General features: G+C 38.4%; 1 protein-coding gene and 1 long non-coding RNA gene across 2 annotated transcripts in view; one reads left to right on the top strand and one right to left on the bottom strand.

Moving 5' to 3' along the window:
- grik3 (glutamate ionotropic receptor kainate type subunit 3) overlaps positions 1–21,130 on the bottom strand; it is a 104,197-nt gene that overhangs the window by 23,427 nt on the left and 59,640 nt on the right. The window contains exons 6-10 of the mRNA XM_032517423.1: positions 18,667–18,837; positions 16,667–16,810; positions 12,710–12,817; positions 9,113–9,226; positions 5,043–5,246 (exon numbers count right to left, since the gene is read on the bottom strand). Coding sequence (XP_032373314.1) covers positions 5,043–5,246; positions 9,113–9,226; positions 12,710–12,817; positions 16,667–16,810; positions 18,667–18,837 — 741 coding nt within the window. The remainder of the gene's footprint in view (positions 1–5,042; positions 5,247–9,112; positions 9,227–12,709; positions 12,818–16,666; positions 16,811–18,666; positions 18,838–21,130) is intronic.
- On the top strand, positions 4,262–16,812 carry LOC116690495 (uncharacterized). The gene is made up of 3 exons (XR_004332270.1): positions 4,262–4,382; positions 14,303–14,306; positions 16,801–16,812. It is a non-coding gene; the product is annotated as an uncharacterized LOC116690495 (long non-coding RNA).

Here is a 21,130-nt window from a genome sequence, read left to right as displayed (position 1 = left end):
TTGCTGGTTTCAATAAAACTACTTGTGACATGTCATATTTGGCTTTGACTTGGACTGAACATTTGCGGAAAAAATATCGGGATATGTATCGTATATCGATATTCAGCCTAAATATATCGGGATATGACTTTTGGTCCATATCGTCCAGCCCTACAAACAAGCCATTTTATCACTCAACAAACATTTACAAATTATGCTACAGTCTGTAGATGCATATGCTGACCAAATGCATTTCACAGCACGCAATCACAATGCTAATATGAAGGTTGTATAGCACTTGCATATAGGGCTCCTGTGTTGCTCATTTTCTTCTTTTTGATGAACATAGAGAGCAGATACAAGAGCAGATTTTGCTTAAGTAGAATGTGGTGCACTTGCAGAAACACACTTTGCTGAACAATCCAATGGTCACCACAGATAAGAGAGAGCAATCTTTGCTACAGGAATGCTGAGAGAATATAAAAAAGGTCCAATTTGCAAGTTAAACATGCATTTACAAAACCCATGGAGAGTAATGAATGCACAGTGTGACGTTTCTGTGCACAACAGTGTAGATATTCCTCTTATATAATGCAGTCTGATGTTAAGTATACAAAGGGCTAATGATGAAGCATCTGCAATGTAATCAAGAAATTGTTGCTTTGCATAAGCAGCACATTCTGAGAGTGGTGGCCTGGAACTGTGATTTACTTAAGAGGGCTTTGACAGGCGGGACAGACATGTTTGCTGTTGAGGCAGTTAAACCTTTGCCCTCGCAGCTAAAGGTTAACTCCTCTGACCACTAGGTCATCCTGCTGTCTCAGATCAAAATCAAAATCACACTTGCCAATTCACTTGGGCTCACATGCTTTCTTTATTTACCAAAAATTCCAGCATAAAAACAAAAAATATGTGTGTAACCTAAATCCAGAGGACTTCATTGCCATCTGTGTACACAAAGAAAGGCTGGCTAAAACCTTCTATTGTATCTGTAGAAGCAAATATTAATTGCCATGACAGAAACAAATGATGTGCTAAGCACGCCATTAACATTTATATCACATCTTGAATAAAGTGATAATCTATTGTGACTAAATCAAGTTTAATAAGGCCTGTTGCATCATTTAGCACCTTCCAAACAATGCCCTTTGGCACTGCAGTGAGCTTTGTGACTAAACAGAGGCAACTAAAGGCTATATATTACACAATGCTAAATTGTTGTAATGGACAACAAAATGGCAGTTTATCATTTAGAGGAATCAATTATAAGTGAAGTAAATTGCATAATAGTATCATTCATCCAAAATATAGGTATACAAACACTTAGGGCCCTATCTTGCACCCGGCACAGCGCGGCGCAAATACCAACGCATATGTCTTTGCTAGTTTAAGACCAACGCAGTTGTTAACGTCCCATCCAGCGCCCACGTTGTTTAAATAGCAAATGCATCGGCACCCATCTTTGCGACTATGGGCATGCTGGTCTTACAGGGAGGTGTGTTCAGGTACATTTTTGGCGTATTGCTATCTTGAGGCAATGGGAAGTGATCGCGCCATTGACCAACAAAAACCTGGTCTAAAGTCAATAGCGCAGCATGTCAGTGTTATTTTAACAGCGCATTAGTGAAATGCGCCTAGGCATAGGCAAAGCCCGTGCACATAATGCTTGTTAGACACACACAAACAAAGGAGCGTAGCAGCATGCAAACATGCACAAGATCACATATAAAAATATTACAGTGCAAATCCGCCATTATAATAGCAATGCGCCAAGGTACAACAAGGCCTGGCTGTTGAAGGGCATGGGAGATGACACTCTGATTGGTTTATTGCATGTTACACCCAAAACACACCTATGATTAATGAAGATGCTAAGTACAACCCTTTTGAACCATGCACCTGGACCTTTTTTCCACCATCAAACTAGCAAAAGATGATTTGGGAACGCCTTAAACGCACCTGTGCCATCCGCCTCACGCTGTGCACTTAGATCGTTAAAATAGGGCCCTTACTCTTTCTGTTAGATCCCCTTCACCATGTGACAAACCACAGAGATGAATGGCAGCTTACAACTGAATTTATTACTCAAGTCTTGGTCTCTTAAAAAGATTCCAGTCAAGCGTTTTTTTGTAATTCTGTAATAAAACTATGATTTATGAGGGTACATTATTTGAGCTGATAGCATGCATGTATGAGCCTTGTGTTTCAGCCCCGTTTCATCAGCTAAAACAAACCGTCAGATGCAAAAAATCTCTGTGACCATTTTTCAAGTATAGGCACTGATCCCTGCTAAACCGTCATACATCGCATCTGTCTGTTTTACAATGATGGGGCTGTGGCTTTTTAGGAGGTTAATACAAAGTAGAAGTAGAAATAAAGCTCAAATGTTATTAGCTCAGGAAAGGAGATGTGTTACTTTGAGGTTAACTCTGAAATAATATGTAGCAGTAGTGGCCTCTCATATTTTCCAGGGTAAGATCTCTTGAGCTTGAGTTAAAGTTTATATTTCAGGTCTGCTGAATCACGATCAGCTTATCCATACCGCCAGGGGTAAGGAAAGCACCAGACCACAAAATGGAACCCACTAAAAACTCACAAAGAAGACGTCATGCGATAAGGAGCAGTAAAAGCAATAACTAGAAGTATAGATTCTAATCTTCACTTCTGCTGCTATTTACAAAAGCAATAGACCTGCACACTCAAAAATGTAGGCCTAAATGCACCTCTTTAACTGTATGTATCTGCTAATTTATAGTTTCTCTTAAAACACAAGCAAATGGAGATTCTCATTGATACTTGTCAGCTTAGGTTCACATTTACAGTAAGTCAGTCCGCGGGTCTCAATCAATCACCAAATGTTTCTTTTTTTACAAAACACATGTAAACTATCTGTCACAGATGATGAACATTATCTCTGTGAAGACCAGCACAATCTACCCTTTAAAGAGCAGACTAATACAAAGAATGTATGTGCTGTTTAATAATGGAGTATAGCATCTCTATTTCGTGCCAGCATTCTCCACCTTTAGCTATCCATTTGTTCCCCTCAAGGTTGTTGTTTATTAACATGCATCTTGTGAAAAGCTTGGATGGAGAAATAAAGTGCTGCAGTGGGAGCCCACCTTTCCCACCCCTTTCAGCACCAAGCCATTGACTCCTGCCATACGATTCCTTGCACTAAATGCCACTTAAGCTATTGCAAGTTTTCAGCTGAGTACAGCGTTGACCTCGTGGGGCTGAGGACAAAGCAAGAGCCCTGACAGGGACACTTATGAAATGCCAGCAGAGAATTGCCACCATCACTTGGATGTGACGCTGTTTCACGGCCGCTGATGCTTTGAGTTTGACACAGACAGCTGGTTTTGCCCACTATGCCTCAGCAAGAGGATTGCGGGTGTGCTGTGTGCATCCTTACAATATATGCATGATCTCATGTTCATCCTAGATTTTTGGCTTATCCAGCTGAAGGAAGTGGTTTTGTCTCACTGAATGGCATCACCACACTTTAGGCAACCTTGACATAATTGTGCCTTAAATGTGACTGACAGCTTTGCGGGCCCGACCTGACTTGTACTCAATCATAACTATTTCCCTGCCCCCACAAAGGACATGCAATTCCGCTCAATGCCGTGCTTTTCTAAGTTTGTGTGATGATGTAAAACATTTTTACAGCACATGAAGCTGCTTAATTTTATAGATGCAGCAGATAATGGAGAAATTGTTGATGCCAGTTAGATAAGACGATTGACATTGTACCTCTCATGTCTGTACAATAAATATGTAACTGGAACCAACAGCCGCTTAACTTAGTTTAGCATAAAACCTAGAAACAGAAAAACGCTACCTGACTACCTGGCTTTTTTTTTAGATTGTTGCAGCCCAAGATGCCTGATGTTGCAGGAGCTTTTGTAAATAATTGCAATAAAAGTTGCAATTTTTGTTTGTTGCAATAAAAACAGAGTACAGCAACCAGCAGGTATCCAAAGGGCTTAACATCAGAAACCAAGAGTAAAAACACATATCATACAATAGAAAAAGTGAACATAGAAAACAGTAAAATCAGAAAAGGTTACAAAGAAACAGAAGAATGAAACTGTCCCACCACTGTTACGTATTAAAATCCCGACTAAACAGATACATTTTGAGTTTGGACCTAAAAAGAGCTACATCTGTGATAGTGCAAATATCAGGTTGAGGGATTTAAGACAAAATATAAGAATTTATTGAATAAATCACATTGGAACATATATGTCAGGGGCTTGTTGATCTTTACATTGTTAATTTCCTATTTCTGGCCTGGGCTGGGACACACATTCATACGGTTTGATGAAGTATTTATTGGAGTTTAACTTATTATTGCACTTAAAATAACAAGCGTAGCTGTTCTCAATTTAAGTCGTCCTGTACATCTCATCTCCTGTTTTTCCTGCATCCACTGTGTGTTTGTGCGCGTCAGTTGGGGTGGGAACTGAGCAGCCACGCCCGCTGCAGAGAGCCAACAGGATTGAAACAACAGCAGCTTTCAACGACTTAAGAGTGAAAAACCGTTACAGCATACATAGATGTTAAAATGTGTACAGGTTGGCAGGACGGTCTGAAAGGATTTGCAATGTCTTTAGCTGTACGTTTTGTTGGTAAATGTGAGATGTTCGAGTCACACACAACTTGTCAGAAATACGGAAATGAATTTGGCCACGTATGTGTGTGAGATCAACCCGTTCTCACTCCCGCTTGGTCAATGGTGATTGGTTGAATTTGCGTGAATTGGCGCGATGGCGACATTGCAAAATCCTGGAGGGACTGACTAACATGAAGCGTAGTGTTTAGTCACAGCAAAATCCCAAAATGACTTGGCTGAGGGTAGTAACTTTGTAGAGTTGCAAGGCAATCTAAGATAAGCTAACAGGCTGCTGGCTCTAGCTACATATTTACCATACAGACATGAGAGTGGTATTGATCGCCTTATCTGATACATGCAAGATGGTAAATAAGAATAGTTACCAAGATATCAAACTATTCCTTTAAGGAAAAATGTGAAGCAGTCAATATAAAGTGCAACTTACATGCTCTATAAGTTCCCTGATCATGCCGTTCCACTGGCCCTTGTCGTCCTGAGAGCCATATCTCCCATCAGGCACGAGGCGGATCTCATACGTGAAGCCCAGGACATTGGCCAGCTCTTTGAGCAAGTCAATGCAGAATCCTTCAAAACGGTCGTTCCCAACCAGTGCCTTGTCAGACTTCTTAAGCATGACGTATGGCTCCTCCTGCACAGAGCCAAAAGACCAAATGAAAAGCAATGGAGAGGTCAGCTTTTTCAATTTCTTTCAGCACATGCACTTAATTGAAGCAAAGTGATCTGAGCTGATGAGTCGCTGTTGCATTTAACAGGCAGTGACAGCAGCTTCAAGTTCAACGTGCGGGTACAGGGAGTGTTAAATTATGAAAGACTGCTAACATTTTTCCAACATTGATGTATTAACAAAAGGAGACCTGAGTTAATTTAAGACTGTAATATAAAGAAGGTGTTCTGCAATAGTGATGGTATGTACACAAATAAAATGTTTATACTATTAATGTGCCTGCAGGGTAAAGCTAACTAAACCTACTTTCTTCCTCACACTGCTGTGTGTTGACCTATTTTGCTGGTGCACAGGTCGGTTTGTTTTATGGTCAGGTAGCTTACACTCTTTACTGGCCTGTAATATCTTGCCTGGCTGCTCATAATTTGTGCTGCATAAAACCTTGATTAGGAAAAGAATGCCGCAGTCAAATGGATCATGATCACAAAGTTGCCTTCATCAATTGACACCAATCTCCAAGCGAGAGCAACTGAGCCTGCAGTAACAATGACTAACTCAAATAAGCTTATAAATGATTTCCTTTTTTAGTATCTGTTACCATTTCCCTGTCAAATAAACTTGCATGTCCCGCTGTGCATTTCAAAACATGTTGGTCCATTTATGCAAGGGCTGTAATACAATTTATTTCCTCCAGAAGCAGCGTAATTGATCCTTGAATGAAGGTGACCTTTGCTTGTGTTTTTTGTTTTTCCAACCGCAGCTTGTGTGTCACTAAGTAAAAAGATATAGTCAAAGAATTCAAAATAGGCAGTTACAGCATTCTTTATTCCCTCAGGGATTTCTTTTTCATGGGGGAAAGTGGAGGTGATTAGGGGACATCATGTGCAGGTGTGGCATGTGGACACAGTTACACTATTTGTTAAACTAACATTAAGCAGGGCATAATTTATTCTGCAACTAACAAAATAAAATTGTCTAGAAAAACATAACTAAATAATAAACATCTTTTAATTGTTTTCCATCAAAATATAAAGCCACTTGGACATCACAATTAGGATGGCCTCTTAAATAAATAATAAGTTATGAATACTTGATGACTATGCATTTAGAGAGCTTAGCCACAAACTTTGCTCAAGTTGTCCAATTAACTTGATCAAAAAGTTTGCATGTTAAGGGAAAAAGTCATTACCATCTGTTTCGAGCCTTCCAATTCTTGCTATTCCCCAAGGTTTGGACTCAAATCAAAGTGTTTATACCAGTTCTACGCTCACAGTCGCAGCATGGGCGTGCATAACAGAACAAGGAGGGAGGTGGGCTTGCGCAGAGACATTACGGGCAATGGAGTGCAAACAATTAATGTAAGGGGGAAAACACATTAAGTGCCTAAATCTCTTCGACAAAGTTATCACTATAAAACTGTCAGACGTCTTGTTCATGCATCACTGGAATCAGTTTGATGCAATGTCATTACACTAAGAGGGGAGATTGATATTAAACTTGAAACTCTCTTCAGCAATATGAAAGTAGGCAATCTTATCATCATAAACTAATGATTCACAACGAAATAGCAAATTGAGACATGCCAGAGATACGCAAATGCACTTTCAGAGAAAAAAATTAAGTAAAACATTTTTGGGAAACATGTATTGTTACTGAAACACTTGAGCTACAAGGAGAAAAAACACATCTACATTTACTGCACTCTTAGTACAACATAAAATTAGCCAATCTTGACACTTCCTAGTGCAGAAGTTCAACATTACACCATTTAAATCCTTGTTTAATGTCTCCTCTTTGAGACAGAATTAACATAGATGGCACCTGATTGGCATTAATTATGTCCTGCCTTGACCTCACTTGTCATAATTACAACCTTGTGGTTCAATATAGGGATAATGATAGTGTTTATCGTTGTAGCTTGTATATCTGTCCTGAAAAGGTATGGGGGGAGGACCTGTGTCGGCACCTCCCTGATAGCTCCACAAAGACCCTGACATCTAGTGACAGTGTTAAGTACATACAACTGCCGATCTACAGATGGATGCAATGTGCAGTTAGGGGAGGGATCAATTGGTTCTCTCTATCTGCACATTTAATTATTGTATTCTCAGGAATGGTTCATTCTGTATCACTGTCTCCTTCTGTGTTTAATGTTTTGCTCCAGGTCAGCTCATTTAACATGCTCATGATGTCACCGATAACTGACGTTTCTGTTGCTAAAACTGTCAAGCTTCTCATTCTCGCACGTCACACTTAGGCAGTTTACGATAGCAGCGGAGTCACCATTTTAAATTCTTTCTTCTTTTTTTTAAACAATGAGCCCTTGATTATAGACAAAAGCAGACTTCTCATTCCTAACCGGCGCTTAGCTGAAACAAACTGTCTGGCTTGTATCAGCTGTTACTAGATACTGTAGATAAGTAAGCAAACATTAGCTCCATGAGGTTGTTGAAAGCACCATCTGCTTTAATGTTTCCAGACAGGGCTGGGGAAATGGCCAAAATCTTCCATCCCGATATACTGTAGGTGTTTTCATATCTTGATAACTACAGTATATAATATATGGTATATTTTCTGGTAATTCAATAATAAATAGGCTATATTAAACAACCACATGGTAAAGGCTATTTTTAGGGCTGTAACAATACACCAAACCCACGATTCGGTTCGTATCGTGATTTTTGACCCACGATTCAATAAAGTAAACCTTGATTTTTTTTTTTTAACGTTGTTCTGCCACATTGCATCACTTTGTCATTAATTACATCCAACTTGGCAACACAGTTATACAACAAAGAGCTTATTTCTTGATATTGATTGATTTCAACATCAATCGATCCAACACCAAAGATTCTTTTGTACCTTTTAAATATTGTTTACAAAATCGTTTCAGTGGTTCATTAATTTGTTGGAATGAGATATAAGAATAATGGTAACAGTAATTGCCAATTCCGCTCCCAACCTGTAGGAGGAATAAAGAGGGAAAAATGCTTTGGTACCTACTGTAAAGGTGCTGGTTGACAAGTAGCTATGCTAATGTAAATCTTGGTGGGTAACGTAAGATTACGACTCCGTTCAACATGCTTATTTATTTTTAGTATGATTGTTTTGACCACGGTTAACAACTCTGGGCTAACCCACGATTTCATCAGTAACGTTAACTGTATAGACGACTAATCTAATGGTAGTTTGGCTAGCTAGCACACCTCAGCCACAGTAGACATACTGTATTTATTATATATATATATATTTTTTTATTTTTATTTTTTTCAAAAATGATACGGTAGACATTTTATATTGTCATATCTCCCAGCCCTATTTCTAGCTTGTTTTAAACCCAGAATCCTGTAAAAAGCTACTTCAATTGTAAGATCAGACTTTTATTTCAATCTGACATAACACCATTTTGCTCTTTGGCTTTTTTGTCCAAGCATATAAGCAAGAGTTTAGATTTATGCTTCATACTCATGTGTGTTTCACTTTTAAAGCTCCGAAACAAAAAGGCTTTAAGGAGTAACCAAAAAGTTGGACAAACTTAAAGCTATTCAGTATAATAGCTAATAATAGCTGCTTGGGAAATCCAAAGCTTAAAATCAGATTTTTGTGCATCTATGTTTAGATGTAGCAAATATATATGTCAATCACCAGAGAAAATAACCCTTTTCTTTTACATGCTGCAGTACATTTAGAATGAAACATGGCTGATGCTAGAAAAAGCTAATTATAAGACCTTGTTGTAAAGCTTGAATTTCAATGTATTATCTGGAAGCAATCCTGAGGAGACATAAAGGGTAGGATATATTTTACTCCAGGCTAAACAGGTGATTTACCAGAATAGTTGTGATGACAAGGGAGCGGTTGGCCAGGGAATCAGTGATGTTCATCCCTTTTCGCTTTGGCACCTCTGTGATGTTAAGACCTCCCGACACACTCCACTTCCCCACCTGCGGAAGATAAAAGCATGTTGCTAAGTGTTCTGTGTCTGTTGGTGGGCTGTGACCCTAGCAGACTCCCCCCACCAAGCAGTCTAACACAGTAACACAGTGACAGGTTGAACATATCTCCGGCAGCGTTGGATGATTGGCTGAGTCACCTTTATCAGCAGGCCAGGGTTCTTTGGAAAGCAAGCAGGGGGTAGTTATGTGTTGAAGGAAATGCATGACGGACAAATCAATGAAACCTGAATGATTTGATGAATTTATATGTTAGTTTTTGGTTTAGCATAATCGTTGAATGACTATTAAACTATATGACTATGTACATGATTATTAGGTCAGTTGTTTTCATGACTACATTCATTTAGAATTGCTTTGACACTGAGTAAGCCTTGCAAATTCAAATAGTTTGCATTAATTTGCTATTACATCATACTCCTCTCAAATGCAACTATACACATGTTCATTGTTTAAATCCCTACACGCAAAATAGAGCAACTAACAATTGCAATATTGCGTCAGGCTGTCACAAATATCTTAGATGCATAATAGTTATCTAGTATTGTTGTAAAAGTTGTCAGATGGATAGACTTTAGCCAGATTGGGAACAATTTATTGTAATTTCCTCACAATGTAGAGCAACCAAACAAAAACAGGTGACACTGAGGATATTTCCGCACATTGTTTGGAGGGGTGGCTGCGTAATGGCAAAAGATTTCCCCCTTGTTGCATTGCATTGCATTGCAAGGGAGGATATCAGGTGTGATGTTGATGAAATGTTGCGGCCAAACAGAGAGGAGAGATTGAATGACCCATGACGTTGATACATTTGCAGCATACTTATTTGCAGCTCCTGATAATTTTGCTATTTTTTTTTTCTGTATGAGCTGCATTTATTACATTACATGTTATTTAGCTGCTTTTCTTCAAAGCGACTTACAATTGCTATGTATGTCAGAGGTTGCACGCCTCTGGAGCCACTAGGGGTTAAGTGTCTGTCAGGTTGATAGTATAGTATTGTATAGCTGTGGGGATGGAACCCAGATCTGCCACACCAAAGGCATGTGTCATATCCACTGCGGCATCACCACCCCCCTTTATGTATTTGCGATTGGCTGGTGTGTACATACTTACAATGAAAAATAAATGTTTTTGTAGTATAGTATAAGAATAGTGTGTGCCATGGTTGACACCAATACTATACAGCTGCCTAAATGTCCAATGTTAGCAATATGACATATTGGGTAACTATCACATTTTCAGTGTACGCTGTCATTTGACAAGATGTCTTTATGTTTTGACTGTCTTGGTATAAGCAATGACAAAGAAACCTTTTTGCTTAGATCACAATGGTTTATTTATTGATGGATGTATTTACATTTGAAACATGAGTTAATTCTTTTGATTGAGAAGTCACCTTTTGCCGGTCACATAAAGTGGTGTGCTAAATTTACCATGTGATGTGAGGATTGTACTTAGTTTTGACAACTGTAAATTTGTTTCAGCAAATGTGCCAAATCAATTGAGAAAAACTGTAAAACAATAAACTTAACTGATATTTATGTAGAAGAATAAGTACTGTTACTTGCAATGAGATCAAAATTAGAGACACACTTTTTAAAAGATGTAAACCTACTGAATTATCTTCCCTCATGTTGAAACAAAACTATACTGTTTTCATGCATCTGTTTGCATCTTTTTACATGGATTAAATCAATGATAATGATTCATAAGATTGGTATATTGACGTGGGTTTCTTTTAAGGTAAAACTGTGCATTAAAAAGTAATATAAGGCTAAATGATGGTGCCAAGAAAACAGAATATTATTTAAAAAATAGCATATTGCAAACAGGATACAGTTAATTTAAAAGTAGGTACAGGAAGAAGGTACAGGGTTGCTCGTTGGATCACACTGTAAAAGTAATGTTGCTATGCAGTGTCAGTGAGATAAGCCAAGAGATTTGAACAAATAAAAGGAGTTATACATGCGAGAAGCCCTCAGGCAAAAAGCTCTGCATATTGTAGAGACACTCTGGAACATATCATTAGCACAAATAGTCCTGTGGCTGTCGGTAGCAATCTCTGTTTGCAAGCAGAGCCCTCCACCAAACCCTCCTCCTGCTTTCTCTATTACTACAGACAGCTTTTAATATTCACTGGGGTTTGTGCTTGAGGTAGATCCATTTAAAGACATACAGGCCCCTACAATAAAGCATGAAAAACGTCTGTTAATGTCCTCCCTGCCTAATCCAGAGAGAGGCATATGCTCTAATTTGAAAAGCATATTAGTTACAGCTTGTCAAACAACCAAAGAGGACTACAAAAGAGAAATTTAATAATATCTGTGAATACTTTCGGCTTTGCAAATTTCTTTCTAATTGTACCCAATTACTATTAGCTCAATTCATTAAACATGATTAGCTAAAGAAATAATTCAAAAGTTATTTACTTGTGCAACCACATGGAGAGCGTTACATTTATTTCACCCTCCTGAGCATGCTGGCATGGAAGAAAAGTGGGACTCTGAGAACCTGTTCATAATTCCAGCACAAGCTGAAACTTGGGCTAATATTCAATTACAATGGATTAGTTGAGAAAAGTCCACATCTTAACCAGCTCAAACAGCTAGAGCCGATTCCACGGATATACATGAAAGAAAGGGGGGGGGGGGAATCCAGCAATCTGCCGCACGCTGCTGGATCAACGCTAACATGCTTGAGCATGGGATTTGTCAGAGACATAATGAGAAGATGCTAATATGGCATCAAATACTTTTGCGAGATGAGTGTGCTTCAACTTAATTGACCGCACGCAGGACAACATGAAATAGGAAAGAAGAAGAATTTGAAAGCAGCAGTGTTAAACAGTACAAGCTCTATTCTTGAATAGAAGGGTTACAAGCTGAAAAGCCCCTGCTATTATATAGTGTTGAGCCTTTAGGGAGTACTTGAGGAAGTCATAATGGGACTTATCCCTATTTGATATATTCATAATGTATGAAAGCCCTCTAGTAGAGAAAAGCTATTATAGTCCAGAGGGTACTTTGCCTTCCAGTATAATAAAATATGTTCTACATTACCAACCTTTTAGTTTTTCCCCCTTTTTTTGTAAAATATGTTTATACAGCTCATTACCACCAAACAGCATTTTGGGCATCACCTCATATCATCATTAAGAGAGGCTGCAATCAACACCCTAATGTGTACCCTAATCCAATTTGCTTTATGATCCACTAACTTATGCTTATGTTGAAACAACCAATTTGCTTCCTTGTTAGGAGGTAAATGATACTGTCAAATTTGCATCTGTTCCATACCAATAGCAAAATCTGAAACATATTTATGAAATACATAATCCATTGAATTATATTTATGGTATAGTCATCACAGAAGTTCTGCTTTTTTTAAATATACTGCATGAAATGATAGATTGCTGTTGTGCTTTTATTCCATATCAGCCGAGAATGCATTTAAAACAAAGACAAAATCTACCTTTTCAAGTCCGTCCTCCTTTAGGCTGACGATATCCAGGTCAAAGTCTGTTCGAAGACCACTTGTCTTGTTGAATGACAGTCTCCCCGTCAAACCATCCCAGTGGGACTGTAAGATAATAATATATCTACATATTTATACTCATGCAAACACATTCCTGTACGTTTGACATTACAACCTTATTTAGATGATGCAGAATACTGCATGAATTGTGCATATATACTGCACCTATTTATATTTCGGACCTGCTCCACCCATACACTAACATGTCCCTCAGGTCTTCTAACCAGGAATTACTGGTGGTCCCACGCACTCGCATAAAAACTAAAGGTGACCGTTCCTTTGAAGCGGTGGCTCCAAACCTGCGGAATATATTGTCTTATATTCTGCAGTCTTGAAGCTTTTAGAAAGCAGCTGAAGACGCACTTGTTTAAATTCATTTTAGACTCATGTTTGAAACTTTGGGTTTTAGGTTTTAAACCTTTTTAAATGATTTTCATTGGTTTTTCAGTTACTTTTTCCTTGATTATTTTCTGTTGGCTCTTACTGTATTTTTTACAAATGTTTATAATTTGAAGCACTTTGTGACTTTCTGTGAAGGTATATCAAATAAATGTATTATTATTGTTATTATATACAATAAGAGTCTTAACCCCTGTACAATCTAATGCAGTCAATACATTCAGGGGACTTATATTGCTTAATTGTTGCCAAATCATATTTTAAGTGGTGCTGATTCATCTACTACTTTACACCTACTTTCTTTCATGTTTATGTAAATAACACAATATTTGATACGCATTACAATATGACAAAACAAATAAACTGAGAGAAATGTATGAACGGCTGTCAACAAAACATCACCCTCTATCTCTCACTGAGTGTAAATTCACACCCACACACAGATCAAAAGTACAAGCACAAACCATACAGGCTGCATTTCCTTTTTTTAATTACATTTTACATCTCAACGCCTTCAACATATTTTCCCTCCAGACTATGGAGTTAATTAACAACCATCTCCTTTTGCTTGATTCCCCATGAGGTGGAAAACACATAACTGCCCTCTATTACGATTCACTGATACCTGCCAACTCTACAGATGTATTTATAAGAAAACACACACAGTCTACATACTGTTTATTCTCACATTTATGACGCTAATGTACTGTATCTAATTGCAATTATGTGTTTTAGTTGAGTCTTTGCATTTGTACAATTGAGGGTAGGATCCTCAAAAAACAAATCCCATATCAATATCTTATTTATTACTCTTTTATCTGTTGTGATCTTTCTGCAAAAAAACGTTTTAATTGTTCTCAGTGTCATTTTCAATAAGTCATAGTGTGTGATGCACGCACTACACTAAGTCTTGTTTCAATTGAGTAATCAATCTCTGTGTTTCGAGTTGCAGCATTTGACTGATATTTAATATCCAAACTGTTACAACCCTACAGGCTATAGCTATCACTTGGCTTCCTTGTAGCCTGCCAGAAATTGTTGTGAGAAGATTGAAGCTTCAAGGAGAAATCTGTGGCACACTCCTTTTCAAACCCCCTCGTACCTCATTCCATCTGGCCTAGCGCCACTGAGGTGGGTGGCATGTTCAAACGGCTCTAATTCAGAGAGTGACATAAATGCCTCAGCCACATCACATCCGAAGGGCCAATTCGACCTTCAGAACATGTCAGACGCCTGCCTAGAATAGAGTGTAAATCAGGCCTGAGTAAGTGTTTTTATAACCGAACACTACAGTACTGTATGTTTGTACAAGGACAGTGTAATAATATTTCATTGGCTTTGGTCGTGATCACTACAAGTAACTAACACAGCTGGTAATGGTGGATCTTGTTGGGAGACCTAACAGTGCTCACTGTTTCTGTTAACTGACACATTGTGACCCTGAGTTTTGTTGTGTGGTCTTATGGTATAGGACTTTGCGATATTGTGTTAGCACATATGGCAGACAAGCAGGCATTGTTGTTACCGCTCAGGCATAAAAAGACGTGAGAAGCAATAGAAGCATCACTGCATGGGACATAAGTTAACACACTTGGCAGCAGGTAGCATTAGCCTACTGTTAGCTAGTAGCTGGCTTAAACATGTTTAAAATGCTGACAGCTAAACGGTCTGTGTGGCTGTAATTCACTTGAAAGGATTCCAACACCGGGAATTGTTGGTGAAACACCACTGACTGACTTACTGGTGTGTTCAATTGCTCCTCGTAAGCTCATTCAAAGTTGTTGTAAAGTACCCTTCTGCCATGTAATGGTTATTTTTGTCGTTTACCAGACATTGACTAGTGAAATAACTTCTCGTTATTATATTTTAAATAAATGATTTAAATTTGACCAAGTGTCCTTAGCAATAAACCATAAGTCAATAAGCCATCTTTTAATGTCACCGACTATGTGCTTTTCCTTTTCTTTTTTAAAGTATTGGTTCAGGCACTGTTTAGGCAGGGGCACCATTCTAAACGTATTAGTTGAAACCCTAACGATATCCAAACCTATTCATCACTGACCATCTTCCTCATTTACTAGTCTTCTTTTCAGTCTTCAAAAGCTAAAGAAGCAGAAGGGAAGGTTTGCTAGAGAGCTCCATGTGTATTCACAGAGCAAGGATTGGCTTTCCACAGGTTTCTCTGTCTAACAGGCCTCTATTGACTTAAGGGGCAATTCATGATATCTGTACACCCTGCCTTTTAATACAAGTAGAGAGAAAGAGACTGGTAGCATTATGGAATATCCAACTTTGCTTTTTCAAGGCCATTGCCTCGGAGGAGCCACAAGCAGTGGCCATATCTAACCTCCCACTCACCCACAGTTTCTTTCAAAGCGGATGCTTTATGTTGTTTAGCCTTTTGTGATATCCAAAGATGGCCAGCCCCAGCCACAATGGCAGCCTACTCTAACTTTGGACCTGGCTCCTCAGTGTTTTAACTCTTACTCTAGTGTCTTTAACATCTCCATGGAGAAGGATGCGTTCATGCTGTGGACAGGTGAATTGGGCTCATGAGATCGATGACCCAACCCTCACTGTCTGAAGAAGAGCCTTGGGCTTGAAATGTCACTAGCATTCGAATCCTAAGGGAAGCTGTTTGGTGTGTGGACCTGTTTTTTCTTTCCACACTCTGTAATCACAATAACGCTCAAAAGAGATCCTCTAACTAATAGTGGAAGTGGCATTTGCAATTAGAAACTAGTTGCAAATGCCATCAGGATGCTTGGCCCTACGGAGAAAATCTTTGGACGGAGCCATGTGTACCAAACAGAAGTTGTCAGCCATTTTGCTAATGATAAGTGGATGAGGAAAAAGGTTTAGCTCTGCCCTTTTATATGGACAGCCCCCCGTAGCCATCATTCTGATTGCTCTGTGGGTATATGCAAATTTACAGGGCAGTTACCACAGATGAGGGATCCTGATTAGAGATTCTGGAGGTTAATACTTTAACTTTGCTTTTGCAATAAAAATGGCAATTATAAGAGAGAAAACAAATGGAATTCCTGCCATTTAAAAACCACACCTTGGAAAGTTCAAATGATGTTGTTCTTTGAACAAATCAAGCCACAAATAGTAGCATCTCAGCACACCCTTAATCTGCCATTTTGCACAGGCTTGTTTGTGTATTCTGAGGCACTGTCAGACTCCCATGTTAGATTAAATAAGAGCCGATTACACTAGTTGTGCTTTCAAAAGGTTACAGTCTTGTTTCTGGAAAATAGGTTATGAATACAGGGAATTTATAAAGCTGACAACAACACTGCTTTGATGTGTCTATCACAGCTTTGTTTGCTTTGTGTGTGGATATGATTGATTTGCTGCGTAAATATCCAAGTCCCAAATGACTACATGGTCCTCGCTCCACTCCTATTGTTATGTTTACCACTCAATCAGTATGCTCTAATATCAATAACACTTATATCAGATAGCAACAGGCCAAAGGTGTTCCATCACCTCTTTGATAAAACTCATGAAGCGCCCTCCGAATCTCCAGGGTTTGTGGCGGTGGCACTGCAGCGAGTTTACCGTCATCTGTGGAGCGTGCTGGTATGAGACGGATACAATGTGGACTGCATCATAGGTCAGAGCCGCATCTGTCTGAAATAAGGGGTGAACATTAATTCAGCTGATGCCTGCGGAAAGACATACATAGTTTGGTCACCATCGATCTATAGTCTTCTATAATGTTGATATAAATTCACATACTGTACATAATTAAAGAATTTAATTAATATTTGACATATCAGCACCTCTTGTGATTCCTCAACTCAATATAGTACAATTTTTGTCTTGTTTACATAACTGACATACAGTATGCCTTCAGCATCTTTCGACATCTGTAATTTATGTACAGTTGCTCTATGCCTTTAGACAATGTACAGAAGCACTTCAATTTAATTGCAGGTTACAATCCTTTGCATTTGAACTTTAAGGTCAACCTATTTTGCATTTTGGATAAAAAGGTTTATTCCAAAAGTAATCATAAAAGCAAAATTCCTTGCAATAATTAGTTTAAGTAAGTGGATAAATGTGTTATAGCAGATCATTGAAAATTGGCCATTAGTGGACATATGACATGGACAAAATATTTAAGTGAATAATCTTCCTTTAATTCGCTAGGTAAATAAGGTCAATATTTGTAACATGACAATTGATTTCCGGCCATTTGTCACAAATGGCCCTCTCTTTATCACCACCTGCACTCTAATCACTGTCTCTTTCAGACTATACATCTATTTACTGACAACACTATTGTAGCTACACAATCTGTGACAGTCTGAATCCTCCACCAGAATAACCTGAACAGCCTACAGCTATGGATTCAACAAGGGCTGGACGCCTTCCATAAAAATCTTTCTGTCTTGATGGCATAATTAAATTTCTGCAGATTTGTTAGTATCACATTGATGCTATGAACATTTATTCTTTATCTCGTTCCAAACGGGCTATACTGAGTTTACTATCTGAAATGTGTGGGCCATTGGAGTAAGTCCCTATCATTTTCCTAGAAACATACTGAGACAATGGCACATTATCCATTATAAACTATCCATTTAACAAAGAATAGCTGTAAAGGGATGCACCTGGTCTGAAACAATGTGAAGGGAAAATGGCACGTCCAAAGGGTAATTGGTGCATAAGGGCTTAATGAATGTTCTCCACAGCCTTATATTACCCCCACATGTACGGATGAAAGCATAACATAAAACCCAGTGGATTTGTGCTATTCATGCCAATATCTGACACTGCCATAAACATGCCAGAACTGAACTGAACAGGAATTCTTTTGACGAGGTGGCATATTCTCCTCTTCAGTCATTCAGGTTCAGGGATTTTAACTCAATGTAGCTTCAGCTTTTTGCTTGGATAATGGGAAGAAAACTGTACTCCATTGGTATAATGCTAGACAGGTTGTTCTTTCTTAGACGCCTCTATACTAAAATTGTTCATACCTTGCATACATATGTACAAGTTTGACTGATATTTGTTTTCTAAACCTTTTAGTCCACAAGCCATTTTTCTCCCACAATAGCCTTCAGTAAATAGGTGACAATGGGGAGCACACAATCCCAGGGCAATATTTTTTTATAGGGGGTTTGAACCAGTCACCATGGTACTTATTGACATACCACTTTAAAAATCACTTAAAGTATGCATATTTCCCATTCAACATTTGGTTGAACTGTAGTTGAACTTCTCAAACTGTTGAAGTTCTTTACACAGTGTTTGTTTTATTCATATATGAGCTACAGCCTAAAGGAGACAACTGTTGGTACTGTATTCATCAGAATATATTACTGAGGTACATTAGTTTACCATGGGTTGCTGTTAAGGTTAAAACCATTTCTTAGATAGATTGATCATACAGACAAATGGATACATGTGGTCACTTTTGTATTGACATTCCTGTGAACACCTTTTATATTGAGCAATACGGAAGTAACATAACATACCGTCATGATGCCCTCCAGGAGGCCTGAGTCAGGTTTAGGCGTCATCTGCTTTTCCATCGACCATTTCTCCACAATGGATGCGACCTGGGGATTTTCCACATTAAGGATGCGGAAGCCGGTCATATTGACACCACAGAAGCGGTATGGCTCCAGGTCAATGGCCATCATGTCCTTTTGAGAGACAACAGTAATGAAGAAGGAATTCTCATTTAGTATGCCAGCATTGAGCATTCTTGTTTTCAGGATTCATCCTGGATGCTTTAGTCTTACATGGAAGGAGAATGATGCAGCTGCGGTTTAAAAGAGATGCTATATTAAGACCAAATGAAGTGAAAGGAAGGAGAAACACAGTAGTTTCAATGTCAAATCAGGAGTTTTAAGCACAGTGTCTAGAAACAGTGTCTGTGTAATAAATGAAATCTAAAAAGGCTCTGGTGGCACAGTCGCTTTTCCGCTGGCAAATTCTTTTAGAATTGACATTTTTACGGTTTTTGGGCCTACATAATAATAAATTACACTGCACAAACCCCAAGCTTGTGATACATTTTGATTTTCTTAATCATGTTCATGTGAAACACTCCTTTATAGGTGCCAATTTGTTATTCGATAAGAATAATTAACAGCTCGTTTTTTTACAAATCAAAGAAACCAGCAATTCCATTGGATCATATTAATTATTCAACACTTAAATTCCCTTGGCAACTTCTAAGCAAAAGCAATTCAATTTGAGCCACTGTAATTTCTGGGGCAGCCATTGTAGCTGGAGTGTGAAGTCGCATGTTGACACATTTTGTGCCGGAATAGGCCAGGGGGCTTGGAAAAGACATTTGGATGAACATAGATATTTCATTAGCACCCTGTAGGGTTAGTGGTGGGGGAATGAGAGCGTGTAAGACACTTAGTAAAGAACGGTCGCTGCCAGTCACTGAAATATTCCTTTTTTTGTTTTGTTTTTTTCTTTCCTACTAGAACACAGTACTGTACTCTCTTTTGTCAACAAAGATCATAGTAAATCACTGTTCTATATGACATTCAGAAATGCTCAGAAAAGTAGATCACGTTACAAGTTTGTTAGCTTTGAAGCTAAGAATACAAACTAACAAAGGCCGAATTGTTTGTAAAAAATGTAATTAATCTTTTGTGACATCTTTGTTTCTATAAGGGCACTTTGGGATGTCAAAAAAGTGACTTGTTCCAATTAATAAGTTCAATTTTTACAGTGTTGCCTTCAACACACATCTATAACACAAAATGAACCGATCCTAGAGCAGAATTACACTGAGTATCTTTACCCGGAGAAAATACTGTGCATGTTTGAGTCCGTACAGAAGTGTTATGCAGGTGGCAAACATAACAAAGTTCTCAGCTTCAGGTTCTTAGAGATAGCTATGACAGACTCATTTTAAAGGACAAGGAAGTTATTACCCCGTAGCGCTGCTCTTGCCTTTTCACGGTCTAATAAGTCGGCATTTCCCTCACCTTAAAAGATAAAACTCAGACATCAGTGGAAATTGTATTGCCATGTATACCACGTAAGTATTCATCGTTTTGGATCAAATCAACCCACCAGGTATAATCTCCTAAATGGTGTGTGTCTATCAATATGACAGCTTATTGCAGCATTAGACAGATACCATACTCTGATTCTATGAAGATATCCTACCTTAATGTGAAAAGTGTTGTTGCAGATAATCAAATAAAGGTTTTAAGTTAATCCTCTCTCTCTCTCTCTCTCTCTCTCTCTCTCTCTCTCTCTCTCTCTCTCTCTCTGTGGGTATACCTATATATATTGGAATCTTATATATATATATATATGTATATATATACATACATTTATATATGTATATATATATATGTATATATATACATACATATATATATGTATATATATATATACATACATATATGTGTGTGTGTGTGTGTGTGTACACACTGTATATAGCCCTCTACTAGGAAACCACACAAACCAGTAGACTGGCATTAAAAAGGAATATTCCTATTAAAGCAATAGACATGTTACACAAACACAACGTATGGCAGAACAATGTCATTGCCGCACTGTCGAGTGAAAGATGACACACATCATGTCTGGACCTTCGTATCATATCACATTATCACAACAGACTGGACAAGTCCAGAGAGAAAAGGAGGGTGTGTGTGCCCGAGAGAAGCCGAAATAGAGATGATAACAGAGAGTGAAAGGAACAGCACAGATCATGCTGGTATTTATTCCCATTCAGTCTGTTGTTTGTCTCCAGATAGTCAGCGTCTCAGTGACGAGCAGCAACGGCTCCCTGCTGGGAGTGCTTGTATTAGTTACATGAGATGTTTTTTTTTTTATTTATTAGAGTGAGAACAGAAAATGCTCAAAACAGGAAGGAAACGGTAACATACCCAGGTTGCATTAAACATGTCTGATACTGAATAACATCATGCTCAAGCCTAAATCAATTCTTATTTTAAA

Source organism: Etheostoma spectabile, chromosome 6 (assembly GCF_008692095.1).
Source record: "Etheostoma spectabile isolate EspeVRDwgs_2016 chromosome 6, UIUC_Espe_1.0, whole genome shotgun sequence".
NCBI classification, from domain to species: domain Eukaryota; kingdom Metazoa; phylum Chordata; class Actinopteri; order Perciformes; family Percidae; genus Etheostoma; species Etheostoma spectabile.
The sequence above is the reverse complement of the archived record's forward strand: the minus strand, read 5'-3'. Positions and strand labels throughout refer to the sequence as shown.